Source organism: Biomphalaria glabrata, chromosome 6, assembly GCF_947242115.1.
Source record: "Biomphalaria glabrata chromosome 6, xgBioGlab47.1, whole genome shotgun sequence".
In the NCBI taxonomy this organism is placed as follows: domain Eukaryota; kingdom Metazoa; phylum Mollusca; class Gastropoda; family Planorbidae; genus Biomphalaria; species Biomphalaria glabrata.
In genome coordinates this window covers 23922269-23941489 of record NC_074716.1, presented here as the reverse complement: position 1 = coordinate 23941489, position 19221 = coordinate 23922269, and the positions used below count along the sequence as shown (strand labels likewise).

Genomic DNA, 19221 nt, shown 5'->3' with positions numbered 1-19221 from the left:
ATAACATAGCAACATTAACAAACAAACAAAAAATACCCTGAACAATCATTAGCTTCTTTCCAAGCAATAATAGTTAAAAGTGGTCAAAAATTGTTGTCACCTTCCAAGAATTAAAAAAAAATATTTTGATTACTTCTTTACATAAGACTTTGTAATGCTTCTGGAAAGTTCATGGAAATCTTTTTGTATCAACTAGAAACAAACAATTAAATAAAGAACTTGAACAAATGTGCACATACTATAAACATATTTTTATTTTCATGAATGTCACAAAGACATACCATTATACAAGTAATTATATACAGCATACATCTGTACTTTTAAACGCAACAAGTAATGATACTAGTCACTTCCATCCATCTCACACCTGGCAATTACAATAATAGAACACAAATTGTCCAGCCCTGTTCTGAACTTGCCTAGGACTTAAAGCCTGCAACTATTTTCTGTTTGTAGTTGGCAACCATTTTATCAAACTCATCAAACTGCTTTTTCTTATTGAATGTCTGAAATTATAAATTTTATAAGAAAAATGTGTAAATTTAATAAAAGTAACAGAGGTCAAACGGTTAAACCCTAGGTGTCTCACCATTAATTCTCATTACTATAAACTTAATATTATATGTTGACAGTATGTTTATTCAAATTTTGACCTACAGGCTTGATTTAAGGTAATGTGTCTCTGACTCATAAATCTGGTTAGGCTTGGGTTTAAAAAAAATAACAATTATAGGTATCCTTAATTAAAAGGTTGAGTCTATGATAATGTTTATAGTGGGACATCCTTGAGGAAATGATATAGAGGAACTGTAGTTGCTTAAAAACTTGATTCGGTGAAAAATAAATTGATTTTTTTCAAAATGATGCGTAAAGTATCCAGCATAATAATAATGATGGCAAAGTTTTGTTATCATAGAATGCACAATTTGACAAAATTATTTGGACATATACAATTGTAATTGGTTGCATCATGAAATCAAATTGAAATTGAGTTTTGATGGTTAGGTTCTTCCATCCCTGTGCACAGAAAAGTAATAAAAAATGGCTAAAAATTAGTTACCTTCATTTTTGGTGTTTTATTTGTACCTTGTACAAATTGTTTCCTGGGCTCTTTCTTAAACTTCTTGTTACTTTTGGGCCCATGTTCTCTCCCTTGACTGGCAGGCCTTTTCTTGTGTCTTTGTTTTGGGCCAAAATGTGATGGCAAACCAAGAGGACCCTAGAAAGAAAATTTCAATCTTTTCATACTGTCATTACATTGATCCATACAGAATATAAAGCTCATTTGAAAACAAAATATTATGTACAAAATCTGAACTAAGAAACTGAAAGCTAAATAGAAATGGAACTCTCTTGGCACATCTTGTCATTGAAAAAACAGATTAGCATTTACGCTACGCTCAGGCAGATGTAAGTACCCTACGCTACACTCATGCAGATGTAAGCAGCCTATGCTATACTCATGCAGATGTAAGCAGCCTACGCTACACTCAGGCAGATGTAAGCAGCCTATGCTATACTCATGCAGATGTAAGCAGCCTATGCTATACTCATGCAGATGTAAGCAGCCTACGCTACACTCAGGCAGATGTAAGCAGCCTATGCTATACTCATGCAGATGTAAGCAGCCTATGCTATACTCATGCAGATGTAAGCAGCCTATGCTATACTCAGGCAAATGTAAGCACCCTACGCTATACTCAGGCAGATGTAAGTACCCTATGCTATACTCAGGCAGATGTAAGCACCATACGCTATGCTGAGGCAGATGTAAGCAGCCTACACTATACTCATGCAGATGTAAGCAGCCTACACTATACTCAGGCAATGGTTTTGATGGCACCCAAAAGACCAACAAATAATTGAATATTCCCAGCATTGCAATCCTAAGTTTTCTTGGACCTGCCTGTTCATTAGTACAACTTTGTGTCCACTTGACCACCATTAGATCAAGAAGCAAAATAAACAACACAGGCTTATCAATTATTACTGTTTAGTCAGTATATAGGTAAAAATAGGAATTAGTCTATATCAGTGTTTGCCTTTTGTAGTTCTTATCGTTAGACATCTATATGTAAGTTTTTAAACTCATATGTTCTTACTTTTTAAAAGAGAATGAACTTTTATTTGGAAGTAAATAAAAAGGAGACAATGTATTTTTAGTTACTCTAGTTGAAATTTAAAAAAAAATGTCAGCTAAAACAAAAGAGAACAGCTCAGAGACTTTTCATCTAGCAGTGAAGACTAGGTTCATTTTTCATTATTGGCTTTTGACAATTTTTGAAATTCTAATTATACATCTCACAGTGTCTCTTGTTTTGCTAGGAAAGAGGAAGTGCTGTTGATTTAACATTCAAACCTTGGTGTCAAACAAAAATACACATTAAGAAAAAAAAATATTTTTACTTTATGCATTGCTCTAGCTACTTTATCTTGAGACTTCATTGTGTCCAATGGCCTTGTGTCTTTCCATAACTTTTGCTTATTTTTCCTTTTCCATTTCTTTTTGCTTTCACCATCAGTTTTTGTCATCACTGCTGGAGATGCTCTTGGAGTTTTGGCCTGGAAAGTACCATGAGCTTTGCCTTGGGGACCTCCTGATTTTCCTTTGGGAGCTCCTGGAGACTTCCTATTTAAGGAAGCTTCTACTTGCTTACACTTGGCCTAAAGAAAAGCAAATACATGTTTCAGTCACAGGTTCTCATTTAAATGTTCATAAACAATATGGCACTAAACTACCCCAAGAGCTTACCTGAGATTTCTCTATTCTTTTCTGTTTGATTTCCAGAGCTTTGCGGTTTTCTAAAGAAAACTCTACTATAGGCCTCTATATTTACAGAGAGAAAAGAATTTGTATAAATTTAAGAAATTAAGTTATAGAATAGAATCTAAATTGTGAAATTTACTAAAACTAATCATTTTCAACAAAACCTATATATAGAGAGTAGATCTAGAGCTAGTAGAATTTATGTTATCACTTATGTTTACACAGAAATAAAAAGAGTTTTACACAACATCCTTCTTCCCAGTATTTCTTGTCCCTATACCCCATATGACATGGTTAGATCCTGTAAGTTTTGTGTTTATGTGCCTGTTCTAACCATATCATTTCTACATTATGTATGAATCAGTTCCTTTTGGTCTTTTGAAAGAAGATCCTTTTGCTTTTTTTCCATTTATTATAGATATTGCACTCACATATGTATAAAGACTTTTGGCAGTTTGGTATTATTAAGAAGCTATATGGGATCAAGATTCTCTACAGCTTCTAATGAGGTCAAAAGAGTCACATTTCCCCCCCCCTTAGATGTTTTTTTCATGAAAGAAGCTTTCATGGTAAGTTGAAGTAGATTTCAATTGGAAGCACTGACTAAGAAAACATTGTTTGAAAACAGAATTAGAATGTGTTAGTAGACAGAAAACACTCATGTCATGTGTGTTGTTGTGAGGACAGAGCTTTAGAATAAGGTCAAATGAAACAAAAGGTAGCACAGGTCTGTCATAATGAAAATATAAAGAAATTGCATTAAAAGATTGATGTCGAAGATAACGAGAAACCGAAAAAACAAAAAAAACTTATTACCTTTTTATCCCCAAAAATTTCTTTGTTATTGTTGAGGTGGTGCAAGGCCTTCAGGGCATGCTCGTGTTTATTGAATGCACAGAAGGCATAGCCTCTGGACTTACCAACGCCTTGACTGTTTAATCTGTTTAAATCTCTCATGATACGACACTGAAACATTTGAGAGAAACATTTAAGTAAAACAAAAGAACAAAAGTAATTAATTTAAAGTAATCATAAAAATTCAATTATCACAGATTTATAAAAAAAAAGAACATAATGATTTTAAATATTGTACTCTTTATTTACTAGCCTATGTTAATTTAAAAAAAAATGTTTTTAAAGTTAAACAATGGACATTGACAAAACAAATGTGAAAACAAAAAAAAAACTAAAGTGTAATTACACTAAAATATTAAGATGGAAGCAAAGGAGCCATTTAAAAAAAATGCATTAATGAAATGAATATATGGCATATTAAAACCACCACATATGAGCCAAGATTTAAACAACATATGCAAATAACTCAAAAGGAGACTTGATATGTGTGTGCATTACCTCAGTAACTTTAGCAGACCTGTCCCCTGCAGCCTGGTAAACAATCTTTCTGAGTCTCTGGTCAGTCACTGTTGCTGGGATGTTGTGGACACATAATCGGGTAGAGGAGACAAAAATGTTTTGATCCTTCAGCTTGGCTCTGTTAGCTGCTGCTATCTGAACATAAACAATGAATGATAACCTTCCGTAATAAAGTCAAAATCAAGCAACAAAGGTATGGTAATGGGAAATGTAAATTTCAGAATACGCTTTTGACTTTAAAAGCTAAACCCCACACTGGTTCCCATCTCTCCATTATTTTGTTTCGGTCAAGCATTCCAATTGTTTCATGTCAGCTGCTAAGTATATTACTTTTTTTTCTTGACTAAAATTATTATTGTAATGTCCTTTCCCCAAAGTGTTTAAGCTTCTATTATTAGTGACTTTAAAACATATTAAAATTGTTTATATGTTAATTTATTAAGCAAAATGTGTTCTGTAGGTAGGTGTCTAAGTCATGTAGTAGATTGATGACCTTTTGTAACATAAGTGTTTCAAGTATTAAATATTGTTTTAACAATGTAGAGAATCAACTACTAAGCTACTAATATTACTAATCCAAATGTCATATGTTTATGTGTTGTTTAAATAAATCGGAATTTGAATGAATAAAAAAAGCAATTAATATTGTCAATGGCTTTAGAATTCTTCCAACCAAATATTAATTATATGGAAACATAGTACATTTATTTAAAAAAAAACAAAAAGCATTTCGCTATTTACCTTGCTTCTCATTGCCATGTCTGCTGGTGGAACATCTTTGGCTGCTTCAGTTCCTTCACGTATCACTAACACAAACAAATAATAAGACAAGTGAAAATGTGCCAATAAAACATAATGACCAATAAGTAAATTCCATGCAGCAAGTAAATCTATGTGCAAATCTAAGATCTACAAGCCTTGGGATGTACCTGAAAAGTTAACTTTGTACTTAAAGTTGACAGTTTATGTGTTAGGACAGTACAAAGGATTAATATAACCCTTTTAAACTTTCTCTAATATACAGCAATCAAAACTTGCTTATTTTAGGCGTTGTCTAGATTCCTGTTTGGTAGGATTAGGAAATTGTCCAGTTTTTACAATTCAGCTCTACACCAGAATTAAGACCACGCTGGGCAGACAAAGCCAAGTGCTCAACTCAAAATTTCTAAAGTCCATTTTTGCCCAACCAATATAAAGCCTGATTGACATTAGTCCAGATTTTTAAAATAACTCTACACTAACAAAATTTAAGATCTAAATAATTTTAGCTCAAAAATTCTAACAACTAAGTGATCCCCCTGATAGAATAATGACTATACATTGAATAACTTACATCCTTCCCGAGCTAAATACAAGTTTCTAGAATCTTTTGGTTCAGCTTTCTTCTCTTCTTTTTTTTGTATTAATTGACTTGCTTGTTGTCTGCTTACTGCTAATGTAACTACTAATTGTCTTTCACCAACAGATAGACCTCCTTTCTGAGAAATGAATTTAAAGCGAAATTTTTCAAATATTCATCTTTTTTTTTTAAATGAATGTATTGAATGATTCGAACATTGAGCTTCCAATAAATCTTTAAATTTTTATGCTTATTGGAAATGTCTTAAAAAAAGAGTTCAATGTTGATATTGTTTCAGTAGTTTGATTTCAAATTACATTTTATACCAACAACTAGTATGATTCAAGAAAATGTAAAAATTAATTATTTTTATTTGCTTACCATGCTTTTATTTCAATTTGCAAAAAAATGAATGTATTATTCATATTATTTCAATTTGCAATCAATCAATGTATTCTTCATATTAATCACAAAGTTGTAAAACATGTAACAACAACAAAAAATGCATCTGTGATAACAACCTTCATTTAAAATAAAATAACCAACAAATAAGCTTACCACACTATCTTCAGCAGCCTTGATACAATCATCTGCACTTTCTTTCGTTGAAAATTGAATAAATGCTGAACCTAGATGTTTAATTAAGCACAGAAAAGTTTTAAAATCTTATTTTGATTTTATAAGATAGTTTATTGGATATTTATTGATATTCTATTTATAAATTGTTCTGAAATTTTACCAAAACCATGTAAATAAATGCTTAAAACAAGCAAAAAAAATAACTCCATCCTTAAAACTATATCTACCAATATTGTACAAGTTATTTCCCTTATTTGATATCACACAAAATCAATTATTACCAATAATTAATTAACTAACTTTAGCATCTTTGTGATTCATGTCTTGTCTATGTTAATGAATAATTGTGTGAAGTTTCTTTTGATCAGAGAATGGGCATGGGAGAAATAATGTGCTTTTTACTAGACAGAGTGAGTTGATATAAGTTTTGTAAAAAAATATTTCCTTTTGTTAAATATTGTTGAATTAAAAGTATGCCAAGTAGAAACAAAATACCTCTTGACAATCCAGTTGAATGATCATAAACTATTCTGGCATAATTAACATCACCAAACTGAGAGAAAAAGTCTTCTAATTCATTCTCTGCTGTGTTGAATGGAAGGTTCCTAGTCAATTATAAAACAAAATGATGCCCAACATTAGCAGACTTTAAGTTAAAGAGAATAACCTGAATACTACCCTTAAACCCTTTATAGAGATACTGACCCTCTTTTATTTATAACAATGTAAAATACTTTATGAAACTAAAAAAAAAAAACCCCATATTTTTTAAATAAACTTCCATCTAGTCTTAAACTTTGACTGGGATGAGTCAGCTACAAATATAACACAATTATAATGTTTTATGGCAGAGAAGGTTAAAACAAATATCAGAATTGACTTTGTACAGAATAAGCAAGTCAAATGTATAATATTTAAACATGTTAAATAAGTCAAATGTATAATATTTAAATGTGAAATTCCATGTCTATGGACTGAATTGTTCATTTACCTAACAAAAACTGTACGTCCTTCTGTGACATCACTTTCTCTGTCTGTAAAATGATACACAATTACATGATCTTTTCCATTTATTAACACTTACTATAAATAACATCACAAAGTCTGATGTAACAATTTACATGACATCTATAATTATTCCTTATGAATAAGATGAACTGTACTGACAGAACTTGAAATAAGAAAGCAAATATAGAGCCTTATCAAGCCCATTGTTTAGGACCAAGGTTAATTAATAAAAATTGTCACAAAATTAGAGCTTGAGATATATAACTTAGCATCCAGACCATAGCCAATCAAAATAATATACTGCATTGGATTCAAACTTACAGACTAGGAAATGAAACTGCTGATGTTAGTATTAAAACAAAGGAAACAGAAGTACATACAAAAGATATTACTGCAATTAGGTAGGTGAATGAAAATTAATGATGCTTGAAACAAAGATGGTCTGATGCTCATGTCAGCTAAAGCAAAAACTATGCTTACTACAAGCCATCTCGGCAGCATCAACTTACAAAAACTCATAGTTAAATGAGACAAGAAAATGTGAAATTTCATCAGAAAATATAACCTTCAGTCTTCTAAGCCTGAGCATTGAATCAGCAGGCATAGAAAAAATACTTTTATCAGTAATGTACAAGTTGTAGAGATTTCATTCCTTTTGCTACAGCTGATAAAAAATAAGAGAGAAAACAAAACTCCAAGAGCAGAGCCAAAACTGAAGAGAACTAAAACATTCAAAATTTAATATCTATCTAAATAATTATTTTTTTCAAATATAACAAAGACTGATGATTAGATTTGTTTCTAAAAACTCTATACATACATTTTTTTTTTTGCAAAACAAATTTTGATGATAAGAAATGTAACTCTAAATATAAATTTTTAAAAATATTTACATCAAATTCTGATGACAAGATGTTTCTAGGAAGAAAAAAAAATTTACCCATAGCTTTGGACTTTTTAGCTACATCCTTATCATCTTCATCTTCTTCTGAGTCTTCATCATCATCCTCTGAGTTTTCATTATCATCATCTGAGTCTTCACTATCATCTTCTGATTCTTCCTTATCATCATCTAATTCTTCATCATCATCCTCAGAATCTTCATTATCATCTGAATCTTCATAATCATTATTGTCATCATCCTCTTCACTTGCGCCATCCTTAGACTCTTCTTCCTCATTCTCCTCTGAGCTCTCTTCCTCATTTTCTGAACTTGTTTTTTGACTAGGCACCCCATTGTTTTTTTTCTCATTTACTTCTTCATCTACTTCCATGCTGTCCTCTTCATCTGACTGCTTTTCTTCTTCCTCTTTTTCTACTTGCTTTACTGTCAAGAAAAAACAACAATTATTAATGAAGTTTTCCTTCAATTGACATTGAAGAGAAGGACTCTTTAAACATGATAAATAATACAGCTTCAAATTACAGCAGTTTAGTTTTAGCACATTAAATCTTCTGTTGTGTCACATTTCAGAAGTGACAAATTTGAGTAGAATAACTGCTCCAGTTTCTCTCAAACTTTAGTGTTACATTAACTTTATCAGGGTGAAATAATTTGCACCATTCAAGAAATCTTCAACAAAATTCTTCCCTTTTATGAAACTCTATCAATCATTATTTGGATAATATAATAATGCTACATAAAAACAAGCATAATATTCATTTTACATTCATATTTTGAAATGAAATAACTAATTTATTTAACAGAAAAAACTTGTACTGTAATTCAGTTAATAACTGAATATCTGTCAAGTGATGTTTTTACCACACTAGCAAAAAGCAACTTACTTGTGCGGTTGGCTATAAATTTATCTTTAGGTAATGTCCAATCAACTGCAACTACTCTGCCTAGAGTAAAAATTAGTATGTTTGAGAAGACAGTTCAGAATCATACATTAAGGTTGTATATATATTATAAATAAAACACAGCATTTAAGATCTTTAAGATTGTAATCTCATTATGGATCTCACCATTGATAGACTTTCCATTCATTTCCTTTACTGCCATTCCAGCTTGGGTTTTATTTGCAAACTGTACAAATCCAAAACCTAATTTTATTCCTGTACCTGAATAAAGAAAAGCCAGTTGGTATCAAAGTCACTATAAACAGGTTAAGAACACTAATGAAAGTATACAGAAAGGAACTTTTGTTTCTCCATCTTCCAACCAATTTACACTTTGTTATTACCATTAGTTTAGTTAATAGTGACTTACAAAAAAAAAATGAGTAACTTTTTTAGAGGTTATAGAATGGAACAATATTAGGATATACAAATTATTCTCTAATTAGGCTACATTTACATCTAAAAAAAAACCACAGGCCTATGATGATGCCAGTCTGCAGTAAAAGACACAGAAACAAAGAGAATATGATGGAATGCCACAAGCTAAGCCAGGTATGTAGATGTACTTTGAATTCATCCAAAATAACTTTGAATCTCATGAGATTTTGTGGTTTGACAATGTGGCACTTCCTCACCCTCCTGAAACATGATGTGAGCAGCTTTGTTTATATGAACAATTATAAATTGATTGAATAACAAATACAAACTTTTTTTTGGAATGTGAACATCTAACACAGTTCCATATTTCTCACATTCTTTCTTGAGATCTTCTGGTGAACACTGTGAGAATGAACAAGTGAAAGAAATGAGATCTACTGTAAAACAACAAACAAAGCAGATTGCATTGGTTAAAACAAATAATTAGATTATGACAAGGATGTGTAAAAAAAACAACAACAAAATCATTTTTTTAAATGAAAATAAAATAGTAGAAATTTGAAATTTAAACAAGATTAAATAAACATTAGCAACAGACAAACCTTAAATGATAAGTTTCTAATGATCAAACGAGCTCGTTTGCCCTCATTCAGGGGGTTGACTGGCTGTTTTTCACCTTTCTGGGGCTTTACAACAAGTTTCTTCTTAAAAGTATTTTTTGCTTTTGATTGTTTTTTGTCCTCCACATGTGCACTACTTTCATCAGCTTGTTTATTCTCTTCATTTTCTTTTGGCAGTCCAAATCTTTTCTCTAGTACAATGACATAGCATTAGTTAGAAAACTTTTTTTTTCTAAAAAAAAAAGTGACATTTTAATAAAACCTTAAGAAAGAAAGGAGGCACAGTGGCTGAGCAGAAAAGCGCTTGGCTTTCACAACAGTGTCCTAAGTTCAAATCCTGATGAAGACTGGGATTTTTTATTTCGGGATCCTTGAGCGCACATCTGAGTCCACCCAGCTCAAATGGGTAACTGACATCAGTTTGGGAAAAGTAAAGGCAGTTGGTCATTGTGCTGGTCACATGACACCCTCATTAACCATGGGTTACATGATCGCAAGGTCTGAAAGGGGAACTTTACTGTACTTTTTTAAGAAAGAAGGTTTTTGAATCAAGTCAATCTAAAGCAATGTAGCAGTACATTTTTTTTTTAAATTTCAACTTCTGACTCTATTTCAATCCAAGGCTACTTTGTGAATGTGATTGAATGGTAAATTTAGGAGTTTGTTGGGGGTGGGCACATTCTGGAATGCTAAACTGGGAAGGGATAAAAAGGAGTGGCAAATATTTTGTGTTCAAAGTGTGCAAGACAAAAATGCAGACATAAAGAATTGTAACAATTTTTTTAAGGAAGAATTTTCTCTAAATTAAAAGGTATTAGAAACTCTAGTCTGCAACAAAATGTAATGAAAGCTATCAATTCTCATGACAGAAAGTGCAGCATTTCTAATAGAATGCCCCTAAATACTAGACTTACACAAGGAATACATTAGTAAGGATTTTCAGTAACAAAAATTGAGATGTTTCCTTACTTTTTTCTTTTTTGTTAGCATAAACTATGTGAACATTTCTGCCCTCAACTTTCTTGATAGTCTTCAAAGCTTTCTCTGCATCCTCTCTGTAAGGAGACAATATACATTGTACCATCAGCATTAATACATTAATAATGAGCGCTGAAAAATATCTTGCATTTGTAAACAAAAACAAAACTTACAAAAGCGTAAATTTAACATATCCAAAGCCTCTACATTTCCCTGATTCTGAAATAAATGAAAACATAAAACAAATTAATACAATAAAAAAATAAATAAAAAAAATATCAATAACTGAGATTAATGTGTTAGGGAACTGAATTAATTGGAACTTGAATAACAATAGAAACCTTTTAAACATAAATGGTCCTATATTTAGCCTTTATTTTCCTATTGGAGTTTTTGGTTTTCCTTAACAGCTAAGAAACCTCTTTTATTATCAACTCTACAAAATGTGCTACATCTCTTTCATACATGTATCTACAGCACCCAGCTCTCTCTCACTCTCTTCAAATCTAAAATCACTAACTATATTACTACATACTACTCCATATATGGCTCTATTTGTTCATAACATATATTAATAATTCCAATAATGACCAGACACTCTCACAAATCGTGTCCTATCCCTAATTCCTATTAGTCCTGCCAGTCATCATGTCATCACTGGTGTTACAGTGTACTTCACTTACATCTCATTCTACGCCACTATTCCTAGTCACAGTAGTTTACATATATTATAAATGCTCTATATCTAGATCTTATTACTATGGACAGGTAGATTTTTCCATTTCAACTAGATCTAGATCTCTTAGTTTACTCTTGTCATGGTTTCCAGATGATGGTGTGCGTAGTCAGTGCATCCAAATAGCAGGCACAACGAAGTCGTTCTTTAAATGGCTGCCTGGTTGTGTGGTATGTGCTCCAGGGGTGCCACCCATGAGACCAAGTAAACCCTGAAACCCGAATTTCCAAATTTTACAAACCCTGAAATCATAAACCCCAAACTTTACCAACCCTGAAACGTACCGCGTATACAATTTAAGCACCAAAATTTTACGAAAGAAGAACAGTATTAAATTACTACCTAGATCTATATCATAATATGCCCCCCATGTTTGAAATATGTAATTAGTAAGCCTATCATTATAATAAATAGAGTTTGTGTGTATTTATTGATAAAGTTTGTAATACAAGTTAAGAGGATTTAGTACAATTTTATATTAACAATGTTTGTACACCCCCCCCCCCAAACACACAGTTATTTTAAATGATGTTTCTCTCTTAACATTTTTTCCCTCATTATTCATTTGAAGCAGCCTACTTTAATCAACATTGATAAAACTGATTCGATCAATGTACATGCATGGACCTGTAAATCTATTGCAACAAGATAAAACTGATTTTGAGATTTAGTCCAGATCTACTCCAAAATGAACATTTAGATTTAGTTTCTAATATTTAAATGTAGACCTAGATGGCTAGAATGTGCTGGACTGCTTATACATAATTATAATTTATTTGTATAAATCTATTGACCAATCGATCTATTTTTTCTAGCCTCTAAGTCTTCAGGCGAACGCAAACTTACTAATTTAATTCTTCAATCATTGATTCTAGTTCTGATCTAAAAATGATGTAAATATCCTAAATCTTATCTTATCTTATATAATACAGACGTTACTTCAAAAAAGAAGATGATTACGTCCTACGCGTCATGCATTTAGTCATGCATATTAACCAATGACTTAAATTCTGCCAAGTCACTGGTTTTCCTGGCTAGCTCAGGCAACCCATTCCATGCTCTAATAGCACTAGGGAAGAAGGAGTATTTGTACAAATTTGTCCTAGCATATGGGACGAGGAATGTGCCTTTATCTTTGTGTCTTTCAGATTATTTTATTAAATTTTGTTTTTGTATTTGAAGATTATGGTTCAGTGTTTTATGTATTATTGCTACTTTACTTTTGAGCCTTCTGTCCTGAAGGCTTTCTAAATTTAGTGATTTTACTAAAGGTGTTACTCTAGTCAAATGTGAATATTCGTTTGTTATGAATCGCACTGCTCTATTTTGTGTCTGTTCTAGTTTCTTAATGTTTTCTTGAGTTGAGGGGTCCCAAACAGAGGACGCATACTCTATCATTGGCCTAACCAAGGTTAAATAACATTTTAGTTTTATGTTCTTATTTGATTTATAGAAATTTCTTTTAATAAATCCTAATGCTTTGTTTGATTTTTTTGTAGTTTCATCAATATGTGGATTCCATGACAGTTTTTCATTTATTATAACACCTAGGTATTTCTAGATCCTACTTCTAGAATACTCTAGACCAATATAGCTCTAGACTAGTCTAGACATAGGCTAAGGCTCTATGTCTATATGGAACCTATACAAATATTAAAATATAAAACACGGAAAGAAAAAAATTTCTCACTCGTGAATTTTTTTTTCTTTCTATTTCTAGATCTAGGACTAGCCGCTAGGTACGCGAGTAGATCTAGACTATATATATACTAAATACAAGACTTTACAGTCTAGATCAGATCTAGATTGATCATAGAAATAGATCTGACTCCAAATCGAGCCGATTTGAGGCGCGTTCCGTAGATCTAAAAATTCTCTATAGATCGAGAATGTTTACACTTTTTTGTCACTTAAAAAAAATACTGTACCGGTAAATAAAGCTTAGTGCGCATGCAAAGTGAAAGTCTCGCGAATTGCGAGATATGAGACTGGTAGAATTTGTTTAAAAATGGCGGCTCGCGCGATCGGAACTAGCAAAAATTGGAAAATGACCAGAAATTTCGAAAAAATCTAAATCAACTAAAACCCTGGATTTTAACAAAATTGTAGAAGGCAAACCCGGAGGGAGGAAAATCGGACCCCTCAAAACCCGGATTTCCGGGTTATTCCGGAAAAGTGGCACCCCTGATGTGCTCTGGACTGACATTCAGTGGTCACAAAGATCCCAGGTTCGAACCCTGACCACTCCCAGTCATCTTGCAGGAGGTTTGGGCCAGGATGTAATAAATTAAATTATCTTCAGAATCTGAAGGAACATCCGAAACAATACATAAACATAAATTTTACTAACACAACGGCGTGTAACAGTCTAGTATTTTGGTATTGCTTTAAATTACATTTGTAAAAAGCAGTGTGAGTTAACCAGGGTCTGATAGATAGTAAACCACTAAATACCCAGTAGGTAGACTTTTACAGACTTTACTTCTTGACTAGTGACCTAGCCCTAGACATGAGGCCCATGAGGGTGACCTACTCACCTATAGTATAGAGGCTAGATTGCTACTTGCTAGATCTAACTTTACTGTTATAGTTAAATACTGTCTCAGACTCAGTGTCTATATCTTAATTCTCATCTAGATTACTAGAACTAGTATAATCTAGATTATTTTTATATCTAACTTACTGGTTGTTTGTAAAATGTGTTACATGTTTCGGATGTTCCTTCAGAGTTGAAGATAATTACTTCCTAGTCCAAACCTCCCGCAGGACGACGGGGGATGGGAGCGGGCAGGGTTTGAACCCTGGACCATCGATAAATCTGAACGACAATCCAGCGCGCAAACCGCACGACCAGGCAGCCATCACTAATCTAACAACTTAAAGTAAGTTTAAAAATTAATTTAGATTGCTAAGTCGACTAACTTTATTTATAGATCTAGATCTAGACTCTAAAATTTATAAACTGTGATAACATCTATAGTTCTATAGATAAGATTATAAGATCTAATAATCTAATTTTAATTTAGATCTTGATTCTAGAGATACTATTTCATGTAGAGACTAGTGACTAACGAGTCTATCTAGATAATAAATAATATATATATATATATATTATTTATTATTATATAATACTATCATAATCATAGTATGATTCATACTACTATAATTTTATAAAACTATACTATGAGTATACTATACTATACTATGTCACTTTTGTTACCTTAGCTCCATCATATCCAACAACACTCTACTGGATAAAGATATAAACAACAGGATAGCCAAGGCAATGGCCACCATGTCACGGTTGCAGAAAAGAGTCTGGGACAACATATTGCTGACTAGCAGTACTAAAGCCCTAGTCTACCGGACCTGTGTGTTGAGCACCTTGCTGTACGGAAGTGAAACATGGTCAACCTACTCATGGCAGGAAAAAAAGCTGAATGTCTTCCACCTCCGATGCCTAAGGCGGATCTTTAAAATAAGGTGGCAAGATAAGATAACCAATAAGGAAGTGCTACATAGAGCAGGATGCCAGGACATCCGCTCTGTTATCAGCAGCAGACGCCTTGGCTGGCTTGGCCACGTTCGTAGAATGCCAGTAGGTCGACTTCCACAGGACATCCTGTATGGTGATCTAATAGAAGGCAGGAGAGCCGCTGGTCGCCTACTTTTATGTTATACGGATGTATGCAAACGCGACATGAAGCTCTTCAAAATCAACACTGGCAACTGGGAAGAGCTGGCACTGGACAGATCCACATGGAGAGAGAGCATAAAGGAAGGGTCACAGATTGCAGATGTCATACACAACAGAAGCAGAAAGAAGGGTGAAAATGCAACGGCGCCTGGTGATTATATATGCCCAACCTGCGATCGCAGCTGTGTATCAAAGATTGGCCTCTTTAGTCACACAAGAAGTTGCAAAGGGAAAAGATCGTCTCTCGAGACGTAAAATGCCACAGATACTATGAGTATGACTATAACTATAATAGATTTAAATAGTATAATATAATGAGTCTATCTGACAAATGACATGTCTTAAATGTCTAGAGTCTAGTGACTAGAATACTAGATATAATATTCTAGATCTAGAATACTAGATATTTAAGAGACATATAATACTAGAATCTAGTCTAGATCTAGTATCAAGTCAAGTAATCTAGACTCTACTCTCGACTTAGAGTCTAGTCTAGTGAGTCGAGTCTAATGACTAGTGTGCACAGTGTTGTAGTCAGGTAGTCACCGTAGTGTACTGTACTAAGACTAAGTGTAGGGAGGGGAAATAAAAAATTGATCTTTGAAAAAACAATTTTTCGTTAGTACATCATTAAAATACTTATATCGAACTTTCCAATGGTGTTTAAATTATGACTGTATGTCTAATAGTTAGAAAGTTATGAATTTTTTTTTGTCGTTTTGGCCTAACATTGTTGCCATGGAACAAAAGAGATGAGTCATCATGAGAGCGTCTCTCTCGCTAAGCCAGCGAGACACACCCCCTGCTCAAAAAGTTAAAAAGTTGGAATTGAGTTTCGTAGAGGATAAATCTACTTATTAAATAAGAAATTTAATAGTAGATTTAGTATTCATAGTGAATTTCTAGCTCACAAATCTAATTTCATTTATATTTATGAACTTTACTTGTTTAAAATGTAAATATTGATGTAATAAACAAATTATCGGGTCTAGATCTACAAGAATTGTCAGAGAGGCGGGGACAAAATGGCGGCGTTCTGATGGCAGAAAATAACAAAATATTTAAAAAGTGGGATCAAAATCGTCTGAAACAATTATTTTTCAAATGCGCTTTATAATTCATGCGACGACGATTAATACATAAAATCTATTTGAATATATCCAGAATATTAGGCCTTACATGGCCTCCAGTGGTTTTACATTGATGACGAAATTTTCTTATCAAAATTCAGTAAATTCTGAAAAACCCATAGCCCCCAATGGTAAACCGTATTTTCAAGTTTGTGAGCGATGCGACGGAGATATCGAGATAAAACTTGGCAGAATTATAGCCAGGCATGATATCTACCATAGGAAAAAAAATGAATCATTGATCATTTTCCTGGACCATGCATTGCTAAAAACAAAAAATGAGTATTTTTTATAATAAAAGTAAAAATTACAAATAACTTTTAAAAAAAAGCCGTAATTAAGCTTTATATAGGCCATGGTCTAAAGTAATCGATAACACAAGTTTAAAACTTCTCTTATTTCATTCAAAAGTGTACTAAATTTGCAAGTGTGGTTTATGTGAAAAAAAGTCAAAAACGCAATCTCAAGTTTATCGGTCATTTTTTACTTTCACACTTCCGCGTTTTTTCGCCTAACTACTAAGTGTAATCCGTAACAATAACACTAATAACAGTTGTTTTTTTTGTACTACATATAGATTATAGACTACAGAATGTGACAATACAGTGTCTACTACACTTGAGTCTGTTACTCTGTCTGTTAGTGTTACACTTACATACATGATACTGATAGTAATGATTATCATTATGATACAGTCTGTCTCAGTCTGTACTAATCTTTAAATCTAGATTAGTATGATTCTATAGTCTAGATTCACCTTTATCCTTGACTACAAAACAAGTTTTTATTGGACCAATGTCCGAAAATATCTTCTCTAGCTTTTCATTCGTGGACGTGTAGGGAAGATTTCGAATGAACAAAGTTTTGCCATGCCGTTCTTCTTGTTTTGTAGATGGATCTGCCATGTTGTTTACCGGAAGTCTAATTTCTACTTTTGGTTTTCTAATGCGGAATTGCCAACATCTATCTATCTATTTATATATGTTAGGGCATCTCTTCATGATAGATCGATGTGCAGTGTTTCACACGAAATATTTAGAAATATATATAGATCAGTGGCGTAGCTAGGGAAATGGTGCCCCCCCCCCCCCACCAAAAAAAAAATCAGCGAAAAGATGATTTTTTTTTTTGCAAAACTATATATGTGAATTCATTGTTAATTTGCAACAGAAATACATTCAAAAGATACAACAAATAAACAATATTATCATTTGTATTTTCCTTATTTCACTTATATTTAATTAGTGCATAGTGTATTTCTCACTGGCGTAAGTAGAAAACATAAACATGTCCTATGTATTTATTTATGTATTGCATTAATCTATTAATGCTACGTTGCTCAATTGATCGTTGATGCAACCATGTATATATTTGTACATCTTATTTTATTTCCTTTATCTCGGTTGGCCGCCTTGATAATTTTACTATCGCACTAATACTGCGCTTAGAAAGGAGATATGAGTTATCTCCCCTGTATTGAATTATCTCCCCTGTAGTCATTTTACTCTAACGAGAGTTGCGCCCCTTGAACGGACACCCTCTCCATTCAAGCGCGCTCCATTGTTCTCGACCTACGGTCATATGTAAACAAACCGTCTTGGTCGCTGACCACCGCCCAACACCCCCCCCCCTCTTTTCTCTTCCAACTTGTGTGGTTTATTTGAGATTATTATTTCCCCTTCTATGTACATTTTATATTATTACTTTCCCTTCTAGGTACATTTTTATATTGCTACTATCAGCCATCTATTTTCCAAATCCCATTTGTCATCATCTCCCTATTGTGCTCTAAAGCAATTTCACCAATCTGACGAATGCACCTCAGCCGAGGGCATCGATAAGATGCATGAGAGTCATGTCCTAACTTGTCTTTATTTATCCGCAGCCTCCCTCAGGTGTCTGCCTATTTATCTATTGGATTAATCGCCTATTTATTCATTGGATCAACGATCTATTTACCTGCATCTGTGCTTAGTGCTATTCAGCACTGCACTTGCCTACTGAGATCTACTCAACTCTACCACTTGGCGCTATCGGCATTGCCAGCCTATTCGACAGCCCACCTATCAAGCTATTAGGTGCGACGTCCCTATAGATTCAGATCTGTGTGAGACGTCATAGCTACGCCAACCCTCTGCAACTCACTGGACATATCCTGTCAACTACGCTGCCCACGGCAGATCCGCTCTGCCCGCAGTAACCTTGTGCCCACTGTAGCCGGCCACCCGCCCTACTGTGCCCACTACAGATATTAGATTTTGGGGATTGAGACTCCACAAGAACTATATCACCGGCGTCCCTCTATCCGCTAGAGCGCCATCTCCAGCTGCAGAACCTCAAGCCAGGACACAGCCAGCTGCGACATCAACAGGACAACCAGCTAAGTCAGAGGACAAAGTGACATACTCTCTTATTAGGTGCAAGAGTGATGATTAGAACTAGTATTATTTAGAGATAGAAGCAAACCCTCCCCCTTTTTATTCTTATATGTATAATTATGTAAATAAATATTCTTCATTTTTAACTTTTGTATCTATCTTTCATTGCTTTGTCTCGTTGCGTGTCTGCTCCCGATTCATATGCTGATAGGTTGGTGTGTGATAGCTTTAAAAATAATCATCCCCTAGACATTAAACGAGCCAAACACACGTCACATTTCCCCACCTGTCACATTTTGGCGAGCCCGTCCTGGATTTAACCCATTAGTACAGCAGACACGAACAGGCAGCAATGACTAAATTCCATATCAATATTTTTTTTTTCTAAAAAT

At 33.4% G+C, this 19221-nt stretch overlaps 1 protein-coding gene across 1 annotated transcript; it reads right to left on the bottom strand.

The window, feature by feature from the left end:
• Window positions 1-236: 236 nt before the first annotated feature.
• Window positions 237-17398, bottom strand: LOC106060538 (RNA-binding protein 28-like). Its single transcript, XM_013218451.2, has 19 exons — window positions 17209-17398; window positions 11062-11107; window positions 10880-10965; window positions 9893-10101; window positions 9620-9692; window positions 9039-9134; window positions 8856-8915; window positions 8008-8394; window positions 7051-7093; window positions 6555-6664; window positions 6039-6109; window positions 5475-5619; window positions 4883-4947; window positions 4121-4276; window positions 3584-3733; window positions 2753-2827; window positions 2407-2664; window positions 1061-1219; window positions 237-506 (listed from the first exon to the last, which is right to left on the bottom strand). The coding sequence occupies exons 1-19, from the start codon at window positions 17354-17356 to the stop codon at window positions 420-422; spliced, it is 2424 nt and encodes an 807-aa protein (XP_013073905.2). The 5' UTR covers window positions 17357-17398; the 3' UTR covers window positions 237-419.
• Between the last annotated feature and the right edge of the window lie 1823 nt (window positions 17399-19221).

Bases quoted from the DNA above. Each gene is read 5' to 3' on its own strand.
- LOC106060538 (XM_013218451.2), bottom strand. From the start codon at position 17,356: ATGGCAGATCCATCTACAAAACAAGAAGAACGGCATGGCAAAACTTTG. The intron at 5,620-6,038 runs GTAAGCTTATTT...TTCATTTCTCAG, and splicing joins AGGCTGCTGAAGATAGTGTG to AAAGGAGGTCTATCTGTTGG. The intron at 2,665-2,752 runs GTAAGCTCTTGG...GCTTTTCTTTAG, and splicing joins AAAGAATAGAGAAATCTCAG to GCCAAGTGTAAGCAAGTAGA.